Source organism: Typopeltis vanoorti, chromosome 12, assembly GCF_054136105.1.
Source record: "Typopeltis vanoorti isolate ZY-2024b chromosome 12, IOZ_Tvanoo_1.0, whole genome shotgun sequence".
NCBI lineage: Eukaryota > Metazoa > Arthropoda > Arachnida > Uropygi > Thelyphonidae > Typopeltis > Typopeltis vanoorti.
Window position 1 is genome coordinate 50,025,272 of NC_143560.1, and position 22,951 is coordinate 50,048,222.

Here is a 22,951-nt window from a genome sequence, read left to right on the forward strand (position 1 = left end):
GAGAAGTTGAGTGATTCCGACCTGCTAAATTCAGATGCACAGCAGGAAGATCCTGAAGAATATGAAGAAAATTTAATCACTGACAAGCCCAAAGAGGTTTAACAGAAATAATTTGAAAATAGTTTTCGTACAATCGAAGTTTTTATGCAACAACTTAGAGACCGACCCTGGTGAAGAGAGAACCAGTAAAATTTGCAGAAGAAGCAATAGGAGCATACTGTCAGTTGTATGAAAAACAGAAACAGAATGCCCACCAAACTATGTTAGCTCAATTCTTTGTTAAGAAGCAGAATAATAAATTTATATTCTGAATAGGAGCCTGTGTAGCTCAGTGGATGTGGCATTGGCACACTATAGCACTTGACCGCACAAAGGAAGACTTCTTGGTTTTGAATCTGGTCAGCGACTAGAAGAAATTTTTCTAAGCCTTTTTTGACTGGTTCCTGAGTTAGTCGATCTCTGGCATGGGCAAGCGGGTTTTTACTCCCGGAAACTCGGGTTTTTCATCCCATAAACTCAAGAAAATCGACCGTAGAACCCAGATTATTTCAGACATTAAATACGAGTGTTAGGGACCACGAGATGGTGGCACTTGTTGAGCCGTCTCTCTTCGCTGCGTGCCGCTTAATTAGTGATAACCTTGGGCCAGCTATCTCTGATTGAATACCAGTGGAGATTGAACTGCCCACTCAGTCTCCAAAAGTTAGATAGGGCTAAACGGCCTCTCCTACTCCCTATATACGGGAATAAAAAGGCGTTAGCTGATTTTTTTTTTGATACATTTTATTGTCTTTCAGCTTCATGGTTTTCCTTTAACTAGGCCCTGAGATATACCCTAATTCTTTTATAAAAAAAACTTAAGGGTCAAAAAAGAAATCTGAGGAACGTATACATTTTCCCATAGGTTATTATATTCGATTAGTGCATTTTCGATTAATGTAACTGTTTTAAAGAACGCATTAGGGCATTAATCGAGGGATTGCTGTAATTTGATGTGCTGTTTTGCATATCGCAAAAGTGGCCAAAATTCACATGGGTATTTTCCTCATAATTCTTTAAATCCATTAAAACACATGAGGTAGCTATCCATCATCCATTTACAGTTTACTTTCACACTCACAGAACAAATTTTTTGTTGGTTCCTCTTACTGATGTACTTTGAAATGATAATAAATCCTCTCCTATATCTCTTATATCAGAGGCCAAGTTGTAGGAAGGATAGTCAGTGTTGTCCAAGTATATGACTATGATGAGTTGAGTTGATAAGCACAGGCTTTGAATAGTATATTAAAGAAGAAGTTTGTGAGGAGAAAGGAGTGCAGTTTGTGAATGTGTGCAATGAGCTTCAGGGACTAATGGAATTTTATGAGTTGCAGGTTGCATTTAAATGGTTTTATTATGAGTCTGCTGGAGAAGCTGTTGCAAATTGGAGAGTAATGACTGCAGTGAATAGATGTCAGGAGATAAGAGATGATTTATAAGTAGGAGAATTGAAGGAGTGCTTGTGAATGGAGATATGAGTTGTATGATTGGGGCAAACAAGAGAACTGGAATACAAGACAAACAGGAAAATTGGGGAGAGTAAGGGTCAAGTAATGAATGTCTGAGCAGGCTATCTCTTCCTTTGTTATCTGCTCACACATTCACTATAAACTTAGGATGCAAGGACGGCATTTGAATCTGCAGAAAATTATGGGATTAGTAGTGACAGTAAGGAATATGCATAAGTCATATGCCACTAGTATCAGAAATAAGGAGAATGAAATTGTTGCACTGATTGAATAAATTTGTACAAAAATTGTCATGAAAAATGAAATTTGGATGAAGATAACATCTGACTAGAATAGAGATGGAGGGATATACTATTTTCATGAAGCTAGAAAAAGCAGGAAATATTATTGGTGGCAGCATAGGAATTATGCCAGTATAAGGTGAAGATGCAAAGGAGAAAGTGTGGCAATGGTTATGAAGCAGTATAGTGCGAGGTTGAAGCAGACAGAACAAAATATTTAGTTGCTGTAGACCTGGCAGTGATGACAAGGAAATGGAATGTATAGGCAAATTAACTTAGCAAATAAGAAAAAAGTGATCTATGGGCGATATTAATTATAGATAGAATGAAGAGAAGATATTCTGAAGCAAAGACTATTTGAGAGACAACTACTTTAGGTAATACATAACAGAAGGCATGTGAGAATGAGTCTTGGATTTGATCATCTCATGTCATTAAAGGGTGTTATTGTAAATGAGATGTAGAATCTCCCTGTAGTTGTTGTTGACCATAGAATAATTGTTTGGTTGGTGACCAGCCATATGAGGACTTTTGTGAGGAAAGGATATATGTGGAACTATAAGGCTGGTGTTAATGAAAAAGGGAGGAATCTTTATATGGGCTTTTTTTCTACTGAAGGTGAGTTAGCCAATCTCATACAGAGGTAGCAGGGTTTTTTCTCGCGGAAACTCGGATTTTTCATCCCTCATACAGACAAATCGGCTCATCAGAACACACACACAATTTACAGACAAAAATTACTAGTTGTGGTGGTGGTGGACGGTAGATGTCATTGATGGAGATGATTGGTAGTAGCAGTTCGGTGTAGTGGTGGAGACAGTTGTATAGTAGGTGTCCTCCTGCGATGAGTCTTCAGACTCCTTGGAGGTGTCATGAATAATAATAATAAAAAGCTCAGGAAACAGCTTGAGGCTATACACAAAATCAGGAATTGGGAAGGAAGGAGATAATTGCTCCTTGGGCACTACTCTAAAGCTATCTAGCAATGTCTGAATGTACTCCAATAGGTTAAACAGCATAGGGTGAAATGGTTGAGTGAAGAGATTAAGCATGCAGTCATTGTAGCCAAATATCATGCACATCAGCATTCTTTCCATACTGTACCTTTTTAATATGTACATCCCCATTGCATTCCTGTTGAATATTTTCTGCCACTGTTTATCTCATTTAACAGTTTCTAAAAGTAATTATTCCAGACATGATGCTGAATATCTTTAGTTTCAGTTTTTGTCATATTGTCATCTCCAGTTCCTCTTACAGTACTGTTTCCTTTTTTCAATAGCCTCCAGAATATTTTGTTATCTTCATGGGATATTTATCTTCTGTTACTTTTACAAACTGCGTAGCTTTCTTACATTTTTCATTGTATTCTCACAGTGCATATGCTAACTTGCTAGGAACTTTTATGCTTTCATATTTTGTTCTAGAACTGCCTCTTCAACTTCTTGAATCCACGTTGGAAGTTTATTTTTCACTTGGTTAGACTAATAAATTTAGTTTAATCCTTTATCCAAGTGTAAGCAAACAAAGTTTGCACCTGAAAATATCTTCAGGACTGAGGTAAGGTGGTGCAAAACCAGGCAACTCTGAGCAAAGGTGGACCAAGCTCTCATCACTCCTTGTCTCAGTATCTCCCATAATGCAAAGCACATTGCCTTGCAGACATGTATACTGCTATGCATTAAGGGAAGGGCCACTACCCAGATCGGTTTAACCTTTTTTGAGAGCTCGTCAGTGGGGGGCAGACCCAAACGTGGAGATACTAAGGCAGAAGCAATAGGAGAGGTCATATTTACCTATAGGAGTTACCACCTTATTATTGAATTAATCTGTATTTAGAGAAAGAAACTTCTTTCTCTAAATCCAGAGTGAAATCAGTTTAATTCTTTTTAGTGACTGCTGAATTTGATAAAATAATTAAATAAGAAGGAAAGGATAACTTTTGTGTTTTTATTATCATATTAAAATAACCTTTACAGCCTTATTAATAATAGTGAATTGTTATTGTACTACTGCTCCAATTTATTTGAATGCACCATTATTAAAATTAATATTGGAATGATTTATTAACTATAATCTATATGTAAGTATTTCATTTATAGACCCAAATGAATTTTAAGAATAATCAAAAGAAAAAAGATATGAATAGTGGGAATAACACAACGAAAACTGAGGAAATATTGTTATCTTCAGGGGTAACAACAGTTTTAGCTGATGTGAAAGATCTGAAGTCTGATCGAGATCCTTTCTTTGATGATCCTTTTCCATTGGATGACAGAGGATCACTTTTGCTTAAGTAGAATTATTTTTAAATAAGATCATACTTTATTTACTTTATTAAACTGCTTGTGTTAAGGCAGAAGTTACTACTATGCTGTATTTAATTTTTTTCTTCCCGTTAGTCTCAGGTAGGTACGGAATTAGTTAAATGAATGTAGCTACTTTGCTTAGGAGTCATGTATTTAAGCTGAAATGCTGGTTAAGCTCCTATTATGGTTTAATGGGATGAAGACAGCACAAGGAATGAATTAAACACAGGTTTAATAGCTCCATTATTTCATCTCTGTTACAAAGACAACATCTCGGATACAGAATAAGAATTTAATACTGCATACAAAAAATAAATGGAAGATATTAGACTGGAAGCCTAAGAGAGACACCATTTGTGGGCATTGGAAGGTAGCCTTGGCTATTAGGTGGTTTGAATTAGGTTTGAATTTATTGCAGTGAAATATAGTAGTTTTTTCCAGTTACATTCTGTGCAAAGTGTCCATGACATGGCCTATTAGAACTGATTGATCATAATTGTTCCAGTGGATATACATTTATGTTCTTCAAGATGGATATTGGCAGATTTTCCAGTTTGCCCATAATACAAGAATGAGGTGCTGTGGATATAGGAAATAGTAATACCATTACTGTAGTCAGCATGTCAAGGGGGATGCAAGATGGAGAGAGAAACAAGTATCTTGTTAATTTTGTTGGCATTGTAGCTATTGGATAGGAAGGTGCAATGAAGAAAGGCATGTTCAGCTGTGAAGGAAGTCTGTTTGGAACAGAGGTCGGGGGCACTGCTAACAAAAGTTTTTGTAATAATATGTTGCTGAGGTGATGCAAAAGTTTCATTTACCCAATCTGCTGATAATTGCTAAGAGGAAAAAGTTTTTTGAAGATGGTAAGATGATTAAACAAGTCTTTTGAGAAACTGATGATTTGTTCTTTGATCATTTCAAGAAGAAGTCTGAAATAATATCTGCAATAAGTTTCTTTCAATTTTCTTCTAGAAAAGTTGCAGGAAGAGCTGCAATCATATCAGACGACGTTATTTTACAGATTAAATAAAAGACTTGGATGCCCATTTCTGTTTTTTTCCTTCAACTTTGCTGAATCTTTTGACTTCACAATTAGCTGTATAAAATGGTTAGCAGTGATTTTTCCTAATCTGATTTGGATGCTCTTAGGTGTTAATTATAAAAAATGTTTAGAAATAATAATTAACTAAATAAATTTATTTCGTTATTAAATTATTATGCCAGTATTTCACCTTTGTCATCAAGGTATCTTCATGGACACAAAGAATCATGTGCAGAGTATAAAGCATTGGTAAAATCACACATAGACTATTGTGCTCAAATTTGGTCACCTAGTTTTCATTACTGTGTGAAAACACTGATGAGGGTCAAGTGATGAATGACTGAGATAATATCAGGACTTTTCAGTATTGGTTATAGGGAAAGGTTGAGGACATGCAAGTTGCAGAGTTTGGTGGATAAGTGGAAAAGAGATATTAGATGTATTAGAGAGATGTTTAATATAGATTGGGAATTATGAAAAGAGTGGAAGAACAAGAGGACATTCCTGAAGATTGTATAAAGTAAAGATGGAGTGAAGAGTTTTTTTACATGGAGAGGAGTGGGAACATTGCCAGAGTGCATTGTTGAATTCTGGGAGTATAAATGAGCTCATAGTTCAGATATCACCCATGCCATGTGCCACACCTTTTTTTAAATGCATTCATACTACCTGCACTCACAATCTCCAAAGACAATCCATTCCAATTATGCACTATTTTATAAGAGAAAAATTGCTCTCACCCCCTCTTCACTGCATTCATGCTCAACTTCCATGAATGTCTTCTCGTCCTCTCCCCACCCACTATAAAATGAAAAATTCCATTTATTGGTATTTTGTATGATCCTTTCAGATGTTTGTAAGTCTTAATCATATCACCCTTCTTTCTACTGTTTGCATCCCGCAAATTCTTAATTGATCTTCATAATATGTATTCAGCAATCCTCATATCATTTTTAACTCTCCTTTGCACTCTCCACTGTATCAGAATCACCACAGAAACAACCAGGAGACCAGACCAGACCAGACCAGACCTGCACACAGTAGTCCAAGTGAATCTTGTTAAGTCTTACAAAGAGGAAAAATTACTTCCTTATCCTTACATGTTAAGGTTTGTTTCAGCATTGCAGTTATCCTCTGAGTTATATTTGCAGTCTTTGCTATATGGCCCTTGAACTTCAACTTCCTATCAGGCTAGGGATCTTAGAGTTCAAGATCCCCTGCTTGATCAGTTTCTTCTAGCATAATCCCACCAATATTAAGCAAGAGATTCATTAGAAAAAGATTATATGGAAGGAATATTGTGTGTATAAGGATGATGTCAGTTACAAAAATTATAAGAAGCAGGTCAGAAGAGTCAGAACTGTTGTATGGAAAGCTAATTCTGAGATTAAAAAATACTTCTGAGCTAAAGACAACCCAAAAGAATTCTGTCGTTATACTGTGAGTAAAAGAAAGAACGAATATGAAAAAAATAACTCTTCTGAACACAAATGCAGAAGAAATTGTTCAACCGAGTGCCCACTTTTTCTAAAAGCTATCAACCTGGCATGTGCAACATTGAGCTCACTGCTGCTTCTTCACTGGATGAAGAAACTCATGTATACGAAGAATAGGTACTAGAGCTGTTTCACAAACTGAATAAGAATTCAGCAGTAGGGACTAACAGGAAATCAGCATGGATGCTAAAAGAGTATTTAGCTGAACTGGCTATTTCTTTGACTAGACTATATAATTCAAGTCTCAGAACAGAGAGATTCCACAGGAGTGGAAAGAATGTATGGTAATGCTATCGCACAAGGATAGTGCAAAAACTGACGTTTCCAGCTAGTGACCTATCAGTATCTCTGGAGTGGTCATGAGGTTTTTTTGAAAAGTTGGTTTCAAAAAAGTTTCAGAAAACTTTTTTTGAAAAAACTAAGGGAATATCATGTTTGAACAACTATAATAATGTTACCATTCAGCTAGACAAGGGGAATGAATATACCATGATACTTTTGGATTTTGCTAAAGCAGAAAACAGCACAGAAGACTGTCACATAAATTGGAGAATATGGGATTGGATTATAAAATATTAGCACAGATAAGAGGATGGCTTACGGACAGATACAGATATCAAAAAGTTGTATATGGGGGATGTGAGTCTGCAAGATTTAAGATAACCAGTGGTGCACCAAAGGATCAGCCCTTGGTTCATTGTTATTCAATCTACATTAATCACATTTGGAAGGCTTTGACAGGCAACATACAGCTATTTGCTGATGATGCAAAGATAGGTAGGATGATTATGTGAAAATGACTGTCAGTTCACATGATTATTCTGTGATTGAGAATTTGTAGACATGTACAAATTCTGACACTAGTAAACAGGAGAAAGAGAGGGTGATATGATTGAAGACTTATAAACTTACAAAGGATCATACAGGATTTGCTGACCTGGTTGGCCTAGTGGTTAGTGTATCCACTCTCCAGCCAAAAGGCTGCAGGTTCGAATCCTGCCATGGGCATGGATGTTTGTCATTGTCTGTGAAAATACTAGTGGTGGTAGGCAGTAGATGGCATTGGTGTGGATGATGTGGTTAGCTGTAGTTGGTGAATTGAGTGGTGGAGACGGAGCGTTGTAAAGTAGTTGGAAATATCAAAAAGTTGTATATGGGGGATGTTTGTCTGCAAGATTTAAGATAACCAGTGGTGCACCACAAGGATCAGCCCTTGGTTCATTGTTATTCAATCTACATTAATCACATTTGGAAGGCTTTGACAGGCAACATACAGCTATTTGCTGATGATATAAAGATAGGTAGGATAATCATGTGAAAATGGCTGTCAGTTCCCATGATTATTCTGTGATTGAGAATTTGTAGACTCTGCAGACACTAGTAAACAGGAGAAAGAGAGAGAGGGTGATATGATTGAGACTTATAAACTTTTAAAGGATCATACAGGATTTGCTGGCCTGGTTAACGCTCTCCAGCCAAAAGGCTGCAGGTTCAAATCCCGCCATGGGCATGGATGTTTGTGATTGTCTGTGAAAATACTAGTGGTGGTAGGCAGTAGATGGCATTGGTGTGGATGATGCAGTTAGCTGTAGTTGATGAATTGAGTGGTGGAGATGGAGGGTTGTAAAGTAGGATCTGAATCAAGAGATAGCACTTATCAAGAATGATGACATCATGAGGGTTGATGAATCATGGGAAAACTTAAAATCTGTCTTCATAGAGAAATGTACCAATACCTTGTGTCCTGATAGAGCAGTAAAAAAAGAAGATTGGATAACTGACGAAATTCTTTCTCTCATGGATCAATGCAGATCACATAAAAATAACAGTCCAACAAAATATAAAGAGGTTCAAAAAATTATTGAAGGCAAGATCAAAGAAGCAAACAAATCTGGTGAATGAAAAATATAGAGAAATTGAAATTCTACAAGAAAAGCATGACAGTTTTAATCTACACAAAAAAGCCGAAAGAGACCTCAGGTATATTTAAGAAAAAACAACATTGTGTCCTTCGAAACAAAAAGGGAGAAATAATATCCGAAAAAGATGACAAAATACAAGAATGGGTGAAATATGCAGAAGAACTCTTTTCTGATAACAGACAGAACCCAGAAAATACTCATGAACAGATGGACGGTCCATGCATTCTAAGATCAGAGGCAGAATGTGCACTGAACTCAGCTAAAAATGGTAAAGCCTTAGGCCCCGATAGAATACCAGCAGAAATAGTAAAGTTATTAGAAAGCGACAACATTGCTATATTAGTAAAACTATTTAATAAGGTGTACGATACAGGCATATTCCCACAAGACTGGTTACAGTCGACCTTCATCATGCTACCTAAAAACCAAATGCGAAAACTTGTAATGACTATAGAATGATCAGCCTAATGAGGCATGTTCTCAAAATGTTCCTGAAAATAATTCAAAAAAGAATATACAGAAAATGTGAAGACACCATCAGTGATACCCAGTTCGGCTTTAGAAACGGTTTGGAAACAAGAGAGGCTCTTTTCTGTTCTCAGATCTTATTCCAAGAATGCATTGATCAAAACAAGGAAGTATTCATTTGCTTCATTGACTTTGAAAAAGCATTTGATAAAGTCCAACATACTAAAATGATTGCACTATTAAAAAGAATTGGATTAGATGGTAAAGACATCAGGATCATTCAAAACTTATATTGGAACCAAAAGGCATCTGTTCAAGTTGATGACATTATTACAGACCCCATTAACATCAAACGAGGAGTAAGGCAAGGATGTGTGCTGTCACCTCTTCTTTTTAACATATACATACTCAGAAGCTATATTTCAAAAAATCTTAAAAGGAAGGGATTAAAGTAAATGGTGAAATCATCAGTAACATCCGATATGCTGATGAGACAGCTCTCCTGGCTGACAATATTCAGGATCTTCAAAATCTTCTGGAACTAGTGAGTGAAGAGAGTAAAAAAATGGGATTAAAAATAAATATCACCAAAACTAAATTCATGGTCATAAGCAAGAAACCAATTCTTACTTCATCACTTTCTTTAAATGGGAAACGAATAGAAAGAGTGACAAAGTTTAAATATCTCGGATGCTAGTTAAATGAAGAATGCAATCCAGAAATGGAAATAAAAGTTAGAATTGAAATGCCAAGAAAAAATTTTCTCCTGATGAAATCAACACTGTGTAACCGCAACTTAAACTTAGAGCTTAGAGTACACATGGATAAATGCTATGTATGGTCTATACTACTGTACAGTGCAGAAACTTGGACCTTGAAGACAACATCAATAAAAAAATTTGAAGCCTTTGAGATGTGGTTATACAGACAAATGTTAAAAATCCCATGGACAGCAAAAACGTCCAATCAGGAAGTACTGGAACAAATGGGGAAATCACGTGAACTTTTAGATACCATAAAAAGAAGGAAAACTGCATATCTTGGTCACCTACTTCATCATGAAAAATATAAAATACTTCAATTGCTTATAAAGGGGAAGGTAAATGGAAGAAGAGGACAAGGATGACGAAGAAAATCTTGGCTGGCAGACATCAGACAGTGGACTGGCATGAGCTCTGAGGGACTGTTTAGAGTGGCTGAGGATTGCTCAAAATTTGCCAAGGTGGTTGCCGACCTCCGATAGGAGATGGCACGTTAGTCTAGTGGCTGTGCACTTTGCAACCATATACCTATGGAAGGGGTGTCCTAGGTTTGATTCCCGTCGGAGACGTGAGGAGCTGAAGGATCTTCCTCAGCCATAGCCAAATTAGCCGGTCTTCGGCATGGATAGTAGGATTTTTTCCCCAGTTTATCCTGGGGTTTTTCATCCCGCAAAACAGGCAAACCTGTTTTGAGAACTCAACACTACAGACATAGGATACACCGGGGCATAGGACAGACCACCTTATCCTGAGAGCGGTCGAGGTCCGAAGATTAATAAGCCCTCGACACCGCAAGGTAAAAAAGAGGGTAAAAGGAAAATGAGATGAGATGTATATATTTTTCGTATTTAGTCTTGAGTCAGTGATTTTCCGGATTCTAAAAGAAACAGTTAAAAGTCATTGCACCAATTGGAATTGAACCATTGTGTAAATACTAAACACTCAGACTATAAAAATCTTTATAGAAACAATCTCTAATATCATAATAACACCATCTCATTACACCAAAGTGCATAACTGTACTAACATTGAACTAGCAGCTATTTTTATATGCTTATAATTCCAGAATATTCAAATCATTCTGAAAGTACAGGTTCCAAAATCGAAGGTCAAACTACATTTTTATCTGTATATGAAAACATTTTGTGACTATACAACCAAATGGGGACACATTTATTGCCAGCATACTAATAAATTATATTACACAAAAAATGTGTTATAAATTTCGTACAAATGAAATTGCAATATATTTTTGGCAAAAGTTTCAAGTTCACTAAGGAAGTAGTTAAGGAATTAATGTATAGTGCTTACAGAAAACTATGTGGAAAGACATTTCAGTGTGGAATATGTCAACTCTGGACTACAATGCAGCTCTCACAACGTTGTGCCATGCTTAGCACCAAGTGATTCAGGAGTTCTTGAGGCAAATAGCCCACTCCTTTTTCAGAGCAACAATAAGGTCTTGTTTGTTTTCTGGCAGGGAATTTCAGGCTGTAATGCATCTCCCTATTGCATCCCAAACATGTTTGGGATGCAATAGGGATTTTGCCACACCACATCAAGCATGATGTGGTTTGGTAATTTTCCAATATGCCACACCACATCATGCTTGTGTGTGTGATGTGGTGTGGCATTATCATCCATAAAAATGAATTCTTTGCCAACAGCACCATGGAACAATCAAACGTGATATTGAAGAACTTCATTGCAATATTGTTCACCAGTCCTAGTTTCTCTCTTTTTTTTTTTTTTTTGCCAGCACTTGAAACTCTGCACATCCATTAAGCATAACGCCTTCCCCACACCAAGATTCCAGCACCACTGTATCTATCCCTTTCAAGAACATTCTCATGATGTTCTAGAATCGGAGCAAAGACTAAAACAATTCTTCTCATTAAAGAATACATTAGTTTTGTCCAATTTTTATGGATACAGCACCACTGAAAACATTCTCTACGATGAGCTGTGGATAAAGGGATGTAGAGTACAGTCCTTTGGTGTATAAGCCTACTTGTGACAGATGTCCTTTCACTGTTTGTCGAGATATCTGCATACCTGTGCTTGAATGGAGCCAATTTGCAAGCTGACCTGCCATGGTGCATCATTACGTTTTGCTGTTATAACCTCATTAAACAGATGTGGTTATAATAAATTTGTGTTATAACCACAAATCTGTCTTCATGCTCTGTGGTAGAGTGAAGGTAACCTCTTAGCAAATGTCTGGAACATATTCCATTGGTTTGAAACACTGTCCAGAGCCTGGATAGAATGCTATGTGAGATTCCAAATGCTTTCCAATACTTCTTCCTTGCATGAAATCATCTAGATGATGTCTTTGTGACATTACAGAACATCCAAGTTTGCAACTTTATTCTTTCATGAAAAGAGCTTCCTTCAAACACAGTTTGTTTAGTGCAGCCTTTTATCCTGTTGAGTGCTACCACATGATCCCCTTTGTGTGCAATTCGAAAATTTGAATGTGTACCCACTTCTACTCAAAATCGTCAGTTATACAAATTGCCACAAGTTGATTCATCTGAATTTGCAGTTGTAATATTCAGAAATAGTGTTCGTTCTTAGGTTTTGGACACCAGTGTACTACATATTGTTCCTGATTATTCTGCCTATCTTTGCTTCATCAGCAATTCAGCTATATGTCACCTATCCAATCTTTCCCAGTGTTATTAATGTAAAGATTAATGGACCAAGGGATGTACACCGTTGTGGTACACCGCTGGTTACCATAAATCTTGCAGGTTAATATCTTCCATAGACTAATTTTTGATATGTCAATCAAACCATCCTATTATTCAAACTAATAGTTTGTAATCCAGTCTCATATTTTCCAATATGAGACGATATTTTACATTTTACAGAATGTAAAATCAAGCAAGAATGAGTTTTTCAAATTTTTCTATGGCCTTTGTTCAAATGTGGGGAAGGATAGTGAAGAGATCTTCTGTGAGAATCCATATTGGTGATTATTACTACACAGAATTGTGGACAGACAAATATTTAAAAAAAGACAACTGGCAAACAATTAACAAAAATGAAAAGGAAATAACTAAAGAAGAATTAGAAATCAACCTGATAGAAACAAGAAATGGAAAATCACCTGGAGAAGATAAACTAGGTTCAGAACTATATAAATATGCAGGAAAAAGATTCAAAGAAAGACTCTTATTATTTTTAAATAAAATTTATTCAACTGGTATCCCCCCCCCCCAGAATTGAATGGAAAAAAGCAATTGTGATTCCTATCTTTAAAAAAGGTAATAGAGATGACCCTAAAAACTATAGCGGTATCAGTATACTAAATTCCTGTTACAAAATATATAGCAGAATCCTAAATAGCAAACTAATGAAATATTCCGAAAACTTTATTTTAGAAGTACAGAATGGATTTAGAAGAGGACAATCATGTATAGATCCGGCCTTTTGCCTAAAATTAATAATAGAGAAAAGAAGAGAATACAATTTAGAAACACATATTGCATTTATTGACTTTGAAAAAGCATTTGATAAAGTTAAAAGAAACATATTATTTAACATATTAAAAGAAAGACAAATACAAAATAATATCCTAAAAGCTATCACAAGTATATATGAAAATAATCAAATACAAATAAGATTAAATCACGAGCTATCATATACGAGAGAGATAAACCAAGGAGTCCGACAGGGATGTCCCCTCTCAGCAACTGTTTTTAATACCTACTTAAATGAAATAATAATAAAATGGAATAAAAATTTACATCAACGAATTAAACTCTTGTTTTAGCAATATGCTAGCCTTTTATAATAAAGTTACAAGAACATTGGATGAGGGAAAGGCATATACTGCAATTTTCTTAGATTTAGCAAAGGCATTTGACAGGGTGCCACATGATAAGCTGATATTTAAGTTGCAGCACATGGGTCTGGATGTCAGATTGGTCAACTGGATTCAGGATTGGCTGTCTGATAGGTATCAGAGAGTTGTGTATGGTGGAGCAGTTTCAAGGAGGCAGAGAGTTACAAGTGGGGTCCCACAGGGCTCAGTACTAGGACCTATATTGTTTAACCTTTATATCAATGACATTGCAAGGGGATATTCAGTTGTTTGCGGATGATGCAAAGCTGGGAAGGATTATTAGTAATAGTGCAGATGTGGTAGCCCTGCAAGAGGATTTAAATAAGCTAGATAGATGGGCAATGAATAGGGGTATCAGTTTAATGCAGCAAAATGTAAGGTCTTGAGGTTTGGGAAACATCGATGGGATGCTGCATACTCTATGGGAGGAGTTATACTGGAGGAAGTAGGGGAGACGAGAGATCTGGGGTTGATGATTGATAGAAACCTGAAGTTTAGGGGACATATTGCAAAGGTGGTGAAGGTAACACAGAGGATTGCTGCAATTATGAGAAGGACACTGACCTGCAGAGATAAGAGGGTTATCATTCCATTGTATAAGTCTCTGATCAGACCTCACTTGGATTATTGTTCTCAGATTTGGTTCCTAGGATTTGAAGGGGATAAATTAACTGTGGAAAGGATACAAAGACGGATGACAAAGATGGTTTCAGGACTGTACAAGCATAGTTATGAGGATCGGCTGAGGGAATGTGAACTGCAGAGTTTGGTGGATAGAAGAAGGAGAGGTGATATGATTGAGACTTTTAAACTCTTGAGAGGTGGTTACAGGGTTGACACTGGGGAGTTCTTTTGCTTGGTTGAACAGCGGGAAGGAGTGATGACAAGAGGCCATCCCTGGAAGTTACGAAAGGAAACTGTGAGCAAGAGGGTGAGGAGTGGTTTCTTTGCGTGGAGGTGGTTGAACCGTGGAATGCATTGCCTGATGGAGTGGTGGGAGCGAGAACGGTCAATGAATTTAAAGAGTGGTATGATAGATTTTGTGTTTCTTAGGGGGGGACCTCCCCTCGATGAGTCTTGACAGACTTTATGTTCTTAGGAAGAACCTCCCACGATGAGTCTTTTGACTCCATGGAGGCCTGAATAATAATAATAATAATAATAATAAAACTTTCTCCTATGGTAAACTTGAACATTCTCCTCTTTGCTGATTTACAAATTCTGAAGATAAACTACAGAAAGCTATTTTAGATCTAAATGAGATATCCAAAGATTATGGTATGATAATATCAACAGAAAAATCAAAAACTATGGCCTTTAAAGGACAAGATCCAGCAAGAACTAAAATAGTGATAGATAACAAGATCTTAGAACAGGTGAATTCATTTAACTACCTAGGATGTATGATCACATATGAAAATGAAAAAGATATAAATGTAAAAATTGCAAAATATTTAAAAATAACAGGTGTAATTAACTCTATATTTAAACCAAACCTAGTTCAAAAACAAACCAGACTAAAAGTATACAATACATTAGCCCTACCAGTCTTAATGTATGGAAGCGAAATCTGGACAATTAAAAAAAAAGACAAACAAAGATTAACAACAGCAGAAATGAAGTTTATGAGAAAAACTGCAAAGTATACCCTATTTGACCACAAAAGAAATGAAGAAATTATGAAAGAATTAAACCAAGAACCAGTAATAGAAAAAATTAAAAAATATAAACATAAATGGATGGAACACATTCAAAGAATTAAAACAGAAAGATTACCAAAACAAGCCTTAAAGTACAAGCTATTAGGAAAAAGAAAACCAGGACGTCCTCTTAAACGATTCAGCGATGACTTCTAAGGCCCGAACAAGCCATGCTAGGCCTAAATCCTTGATATGCATGATGATGATGACAAAATGTAAAATATCGTCTGACGATATTTTATAATATGTAAATGAAATATGTGGGATTAATAATATCTATTTTACTGTGACTTGTGTGCGTTATTTAAATGTGGAGGTCCCACAGGTGTCTTTGTACAAAAAGGTGTCCCTAAAATGGGAGATTGAAGTCAGCTATAACAATATCCTTCATTCACCTCACATCAGTACTCTCATAGTGACAGAGAACGTCATCAACATTGAACTTCTTCACTAACTGGTGACCCATCAGTTAATTACTAATCACCAATATGGATTCCCACAAAAGATCTCTTCACTATCCTTCCCCACATTTGAACAAAGGCCATAGAAAAATTTGAAAAACTCATTCTTGCTTGATTTTTCCAATACATTTGATCATGACTGGCTTCACTGAGGTCTTCTTACCAAGCTTCTTACCATTGTTTTACCATTCTTACCTTTACCATTCCTTCCCTTTGTGATTGGATTTTCAGTTTCTTCTTTGGTCATTCACTGTATGTCATATTGGATGACTATCTCTCATCTTCATGAATGCTGGAGTACTCCTTCCCCATGAGGATTTGGTACTCTTGTCTTTGCTCTTCCTCCTGTACATCAGTGACCTCTAAATCCAGATCCTGTTCATAGTTTAGTTAATGATACCTTCCATCTACCTTCTTAATTGAGAATTTTAACTCCCAAATGATTCTGATGTCTAGATCTTCCATAATCATTGTCTTAAACACTGATTTCTTGACCATTCTCAAGTTGTAATATAGCAAATTTCAGTGCTATCAAATCACAGTTCTGTCTTATTACCCAGAAGAAATATCCCTCTTTACTCTCCCTCTTACTCTTGATAATGTTCCACTATCCATTCAAGATTATTTTCCCTTTTTTTTTGATCTGGCTTTGAAATCCTGCTTATTATTATTATTATTATTATTATTATTATTATTATTTGACATCTCCAGGGTGTCCAAAGACTCATCGAGGGAGAGTGTGCCAACAGCATTGAACGATTGGACCCCTTCCAACTACTAACTGTGCTCAAACTTACTTAACTGAGCCATTAGTAGCAGAGGCTCTACCAATCGACCAACCTTATATTTGTATTACATCCATATCCTTCTCAGTAATATTTCTTCTAAGCTTTCTTCTAGTTTGTGTGTGTGTGTGTGCACGTTTACAAAAGTCAAAAAAGGAGCACATATGCCTAGTAACTACATGCACAAAATTTTTTGTTCTCAGAATTTCTAATATACAGTCAATAATTTTAAACGTAATTTAAAAACAAATTATATGATAACTGATACTTGCCATTTATTTTATTTAGTAATTTCTTCAATGTCTCCACTCCAATATTACCTTAACCCATTCCAACTGAATATACCCTAATTAGTTCATTTGAGCCTCCGCTGTGTGGACAAACTCTGATATTGACACCAACAACTTGTTTAGAGTGTCTACTGTCTAGACCATATGGTCACTTAAACTCATGTAAATGGTGATTTTGTAGCTACACAGATTTAAGCAAATTAATTTAGTGCTTGCAATTTTACAACTTATATCTAGACAGAAAAAAATCATAATAAAAAAGCAACATTAATATGAGAAATATTATATTAGTGGTTTTAGTGCATTAAATCTTCAAAATGTCACTGTTGAAATTAAAGCAGAAAAGAATTGCAAATTCGTTTAAATTTGAATGGCAAACAAATGAGACATAATTTGTGTATTGTGTAAACTACATGTATATGCTTACGGGAATATGCCTGCTGCCGTACTATGAGTTGCCCTAGCCAAAACCTAATAGGTGCATGCACGCTGAGGTGTCCATATATTCGCCTCCTGCTGGTTCATTTTGATAAGTTTTCACTGACCGAGAGTTCACTTACGAAAAATACACCTCTCCAACGCTTCGAGTTTCTTAGTACTGAAGGTTTTTGCTCTCTTAGGTTTCTGCCTGATCCCTGATTGAAAACCAATGAGTTTGAAATAGCTGTCGGGTCAGTGAAACCTTATCAAAATGAACCAATAGGAGACAAATATATGGATGCTTTAACGTGCATGCCACCTATTAGGTTTGGCTAGGGCAACTCATAGTATGGCGGCGGATGTATTCCTATAAGCTCTCTGGTGAAATTTTGCACCAAACTTCTATGGTTTCTGTAGATGGCTTTAAAATGATGTTGGATGTAATATCCACTTAATTTGTATAATTTTGCATCGCCAATGTTAAGCCTTTGGCTCTTTATTTTTAGTAAATACATGTATGCAGTATTTAAGTTGCTGAAGGAATAAACATTTGGGTTGCTCTTAGTAAAATATTCAGCATGCCACATACAAGGTCTTTTAACAGAGATGTTGTCACTAATTTTAGGCATATCAAATTAAAAGCTTGTGCTTTCGCTATTGTGAGCACAGACTACTGCACACATTGAGTGTGAGATTGGAAACTTGTGCACAAGCACAAGTTTTCATGCACACATGGTTCAGCAAAAATTAGAAGGAATGTTGTTTCTCGGCCTTTAAAAATCTTGGTATTCTTTTTCTTCAAAATACTACTTTTTTTATTGGTACTTTAGTAGGCATGTAGGTATTGCCTGTGTGTGTGCGTGGGTGCACTCACACGCACGCTTAAGATAGACTAAACATGTGAGTGAAGAACCAACCTCCAAGGAGTCCGAAGACTCATCGAGGGAGGACACCTACTCTATGCCCCTCCGTCTCTACCATTCCTATCTACCTACTACATTAGCATGTAAATATTTAATTTAATTGTAAAATTATTTATTTTTGTTCCATTTTCACATAGCTTTTATTCCAGAACTTCAACACAAATTAATAGACCTCTTGTGCAGGGACTGGTCAGAAGTCTTCGAGATATCAAGAGAAACCACTTTATGATTAGCCAGACTTTATTATACCATTTGTCCAAAGATGAATAGCAACTAAGCAACTTCCCTGTTGATCAACAGTAGCTGAATCTATACTGACAATCAGTTATTAGTTGAGAGCCTTCAAGTTCATGTTGGAGTTCAGTGTTAATGATTCTCTCCCATTACTTTGGACAGAATTGAGGTGAAAGAAATTGCATGATAGTTTTGATTGTGAAGATTTGTCGTCCTTCTTAGAAGTAGATTGTACATATGCCAATTTTCAGACTGTGGGATAGATATCAGCGAAATAAGAGGACATGAAGATGTGATGCCAAACAGAAATCAGCTCTGGAATGCAAACCTTCAGAAGAGTCAATGAATTCTCATTAGGACTAGGAGACTTTTTAGCATTTAATTTTGAACAAAATTCTTCTAATCTCTTTCAGTCAAAAAAATCGAACGGGGTTTTCAATATTGAGTATTTTGGAATAGTTATATAAAGATTAAGATCAACTATGCATGCATTTGAGAAAAAGTATGAAGCCAGGAGATTGGGTTTTTGTAGTAATGCAATAGAACTGTTTGGGCGTAACAGGATAGGAGAAGTGTTGATTATTCAGTTGATTTGGCAAGGGACCAGAAGTAATGACTACCATTTAGCTATCATGCAACTTTCCTACTTTTGGGTCTTTCAAAATCAGTTTTGGATATGTTGTGACTGCACACCTGGACTATTAATGCAAATGTGATGTTTAAGCATCAAAAAGTGTCCTCTTGCAGCTGTTTTGGACTTTGATATAGGTAGTAAAGGAAGATGAAGATTTGGAATGAAAACCAGTTATAGTATAGCTGATTCTCCTCTTTTGAAGAACCAAAGCGTATTAGCACTCAAATGATTCAGGTGTCTAGATCTTCAATAATCATTGTCTTAAACAGTGATTTCTTGACTATTCTCAAGTTGGATGGTAATATAGCAAATTTCAATGCTATCAAATCACAGTTCTGTCTCATCACCCAGAAGAAAGATCCCACTTCACTCTCCCTCTTGCTGTTGATAATGTTCTACTATCCATTCAAGATTATTTTCCCTTTTATGGTCTGGCTTTGACATTTGGCTTGTACCCTGATATATTCGTATCACATCCATATCAGTGGTGTCATGTACCCACAATGGGTTTGGTGTGCTGTTGTGTGGTTTATGCAACTCGCACTAGATAATTCATATCAATTTGACTGCATTTTTATTGATATATGAAAGTTTTAAGAGTGTATAGCGTATCTTAATTGGTCCAATGCAGTTAATTGTAGGATAACTTTGAATACTTTAATTTATCAATTAATTGTAACCAAATATAGAGTGGGGGACAACGTTTGTTTTACGATATATTAGAAAACAATAATGAAGGAGAATGCTATATTTGGTTGGTATATTTGAAATACTCAAAGGTGTAAATATGTTAACCATCATTAATAAGTCTTTGATATCAATAATTAAATCATCATTAATAAGACAATGGAAAATGTCAAGGAAAGAATAAGTTTGAGTAGAAATACCTTCATTAATAGCAAACAAATTATTAATAATTGACATTTGTGATCCATGTGTGTCCTATGAGTTGCTATGCAGAGTGAATAGCATGTGATCCTATTAAGTCTAGACATCAGTAAGTGAATTTATAATGGCATAATGAAAAAAAAGTTACGAGGAGAGGGAAAAGAGATTTGTTTGCAAAGTATAAATAACTATCCGATAATTAACAGCACTATAGGGAGGGCTAATCCAATGAACTAATAATGTTGATCAGGTGATTCATTTAGGTATGGCAGGAATACATTCTTTGATTGAGCAGCAAATCATCTCATAAAATTTGTTGTGCATTTTATGTGTATTTCTCTGGTTTATGTATATTTTGCTTCATTTTTTAAGAATTTTCTTTTTGTTATTGAGACTCAGTATACATTTTACACAATAAGAGGATACATAATATCCGATCATTATCGGAATTATCTGCACTTTCAGGAATCCTACATTCATTAGTTTATTATTTATTTATTATTATTGTTATTTTTTTGCCAAGTTAGCCGGTCTTGGGCGCGGTCAGTAGGTTTTTTTCTGCCAGTTTATCTGCCTTTTTTCATCCCGCAAACAGGCAAACCCGCCCCATGAACATACGCCTCTACAGTCAAAAATATATCCCCCCCCCCAGCGGCAGACCAGAGGCGACGGGTCGGTTGGGAGTAGTACTAACAAGAAGTCGCATCTAAGTAACACGTGGACCCTGCATAGGAAGCGGGAATAACGCATAGAAGAAGAAGAAGAAGATTATTATTGTTATTTTTTAGTGTCAGTTGCTCTTCGGTCTTATCAATAATAGATATCTCATAAATGCTATTATTTTGTTGTCGATCAACAACTTTTTATGAAATACACAGGAGATTTTTTTTTATTCAGGAATAGATAAATTTTTACTATGTCTGTTGTTTTCAAAGGCTAGAATAAAAATGTCCCTATACTGTTAAAAAACTTTCCAACCTCAATAGATGCTATACTGCACAAACAAGAAAAACAATTCACTTTGTTTATCATTAAATACATTAAATACATTAAATATCAGTAAACAGACATTTAACATCTATGTACTATATTTAGGACAATTAGTGTAATTAGAGAAAACTCGAATAAACACTTAATGGTAAAACACTCCCCCCCCCTGCCTCAGATTATGCTGCATTCATCAGACACAATAACTAATCATAGTCACTTGGTGCTATTGTTCCAGCGCTCACTCTGTCTCACCTTCTGGGGGGTTTAAAACCACCCAGAAGGTGAGACTACTGGATTTGACTCACTGTGCCATCTATACGTCTATTCAAAGGTCTCAAAAGTGTATGTGTTTGTGACAGCACATCCAGACTTTTAATGCGAATGTGATGCAATGTTTAAGTGTCAAAAAGTGTCCTCTTCATGAATCATTAATATATTGTGTTTAATTTTAGGAATCACGCAAAGCAAGGAAACAATTAGGGGAGTCTTTAATGGAAATAAATGCAAAAATATAATATCAGTGATATTACTATTCCGTGGATGTGCACCACACACACCTAGTACATGCAGAATATTTGTCACTGATCCATATCTTTCTTGGTAATGTTACCATTTGACATGTGTGTGCACACAAGTGAAAAAAGGAGCACATATGCCTAGTAACTACATGCACAAAATTTGATTGAGTATAAAGCTTTAGCAAGAGTAGAAGAATATGAAAAGGTTAGAAGTGAATGAATGAGCAGGAGGTATATGAGGTGCTAAATAAACTCAATGTTAATGAGATGTATATGTGTCTGTAGGGATGACTTAATGACATATCACCTTTTGATTTAATAAATTTTAAGAAATTAAGAATATCTTGACACTTGCCTATGCATTGCTAAAGGAAAGGTCCTAAAGAAAACAAACTTTTGTGTGTGTGTGTGGGGGGGGGAGGCAGCCTAATGTCTAGAGTAGTGGTTTAGTTGTTGGAGCAGTTGATGAGAGGCTAGGATCCTGGATGAGATTTATGAGCAGTTCTTTATAAGTATGGTTTTGTCACAAGGTTGTGCTTAATTCATTTACTGTATCATAAGTTAGTAGGTGAATCTTGTAATTCTTATAATAAAAGAAGCTGCTTCTCTTGGCTTTTGATACTGTCAGAAAGTAAAAATTATTATTATTATTCAGCTTAAATAAATGTGTAGTAATATTTGCCAAGCTTCAAGTTCTTATTTGTTTTTGGCTTTTTTTTTTAAGTTATAGATATAAAAAATTATTTACAAAATCATCATAAAGACAATTTAGAACATTTGTAAATAAACTTTTTTATCCCATCCTAGTAATATTTTCTTATGTTGATTTGCTCACACTTGAAATCTATTCAAAATATCATAATTGAGAGAACTTTTTTCATTTATGCAGCATTTCCTTGGAACCCTCTGTAGATCACTTGGAAAGACTTCTTGCTTTCTCCTTCATAGAATGACTGGCAGTTTTCTCCTGAAACTTGAGTTTTTTATTCCACAGAACATGAAAATTACACAAATAGCAGACTCTCATTGTGTTATCCAAATTGATTATAGATGTAAATGTCCCTGCCTTACAGACAAGACAAAAAAGAATAACAGCATTGTTTTAATGTTTGGTATAATTATTACATTAATACCATAATGGTTCCTGGATTTGCTTCTTGGAACTTAAAAGGCCTTTGCTTACAGCGATAAATTTTTTATGAGAGAGGACTTGAAAGTATTGTTAAAGGTAGCGAAAGAAAAGAGTGACAGAGTTAGGATGGTGAGTCTGTTGCCACGGTACAACAGAGAGGAGTTTAGGAGGAGGGCCATAATCACAAATGACTCTATTCGCAGGTTATGCAGACGATGTGGTGTGGAATTTGTGGATGTGTGGAATGAGTTTGATGGGCGAAAGGATTTATACAACATGGATGGCCTGTATTTGAATGGATTTGGTGTGCGGAGACTGGAAAAAGTGTTG

At 35.8% G+C, this 22,951-nt stretch overlaps 1 protein-coding gene across 1 annotated transcript in view; it reads left to right on the forward strand.

Annotated features, from left to right (window-relative positions):
• The window catches only part of LOC150100779 (centrosomal protein 43-like), a 210,818-nt gene that overhangs the window by 70,827 nt on the left and 117,040 nt on the right, over positions 1-22,951 (forward strand). Inside the window, exon 4 of the mRNA XM_090401945.1 lies at positions 3,895-4,088. Coding sequence (XP_090258071.1) covers positions 3,895-4,088 — 194 coding nt within the window. The remainder of the gene's footprint in view (positions 1-3,894; positions 4,089-22,951) is intronic.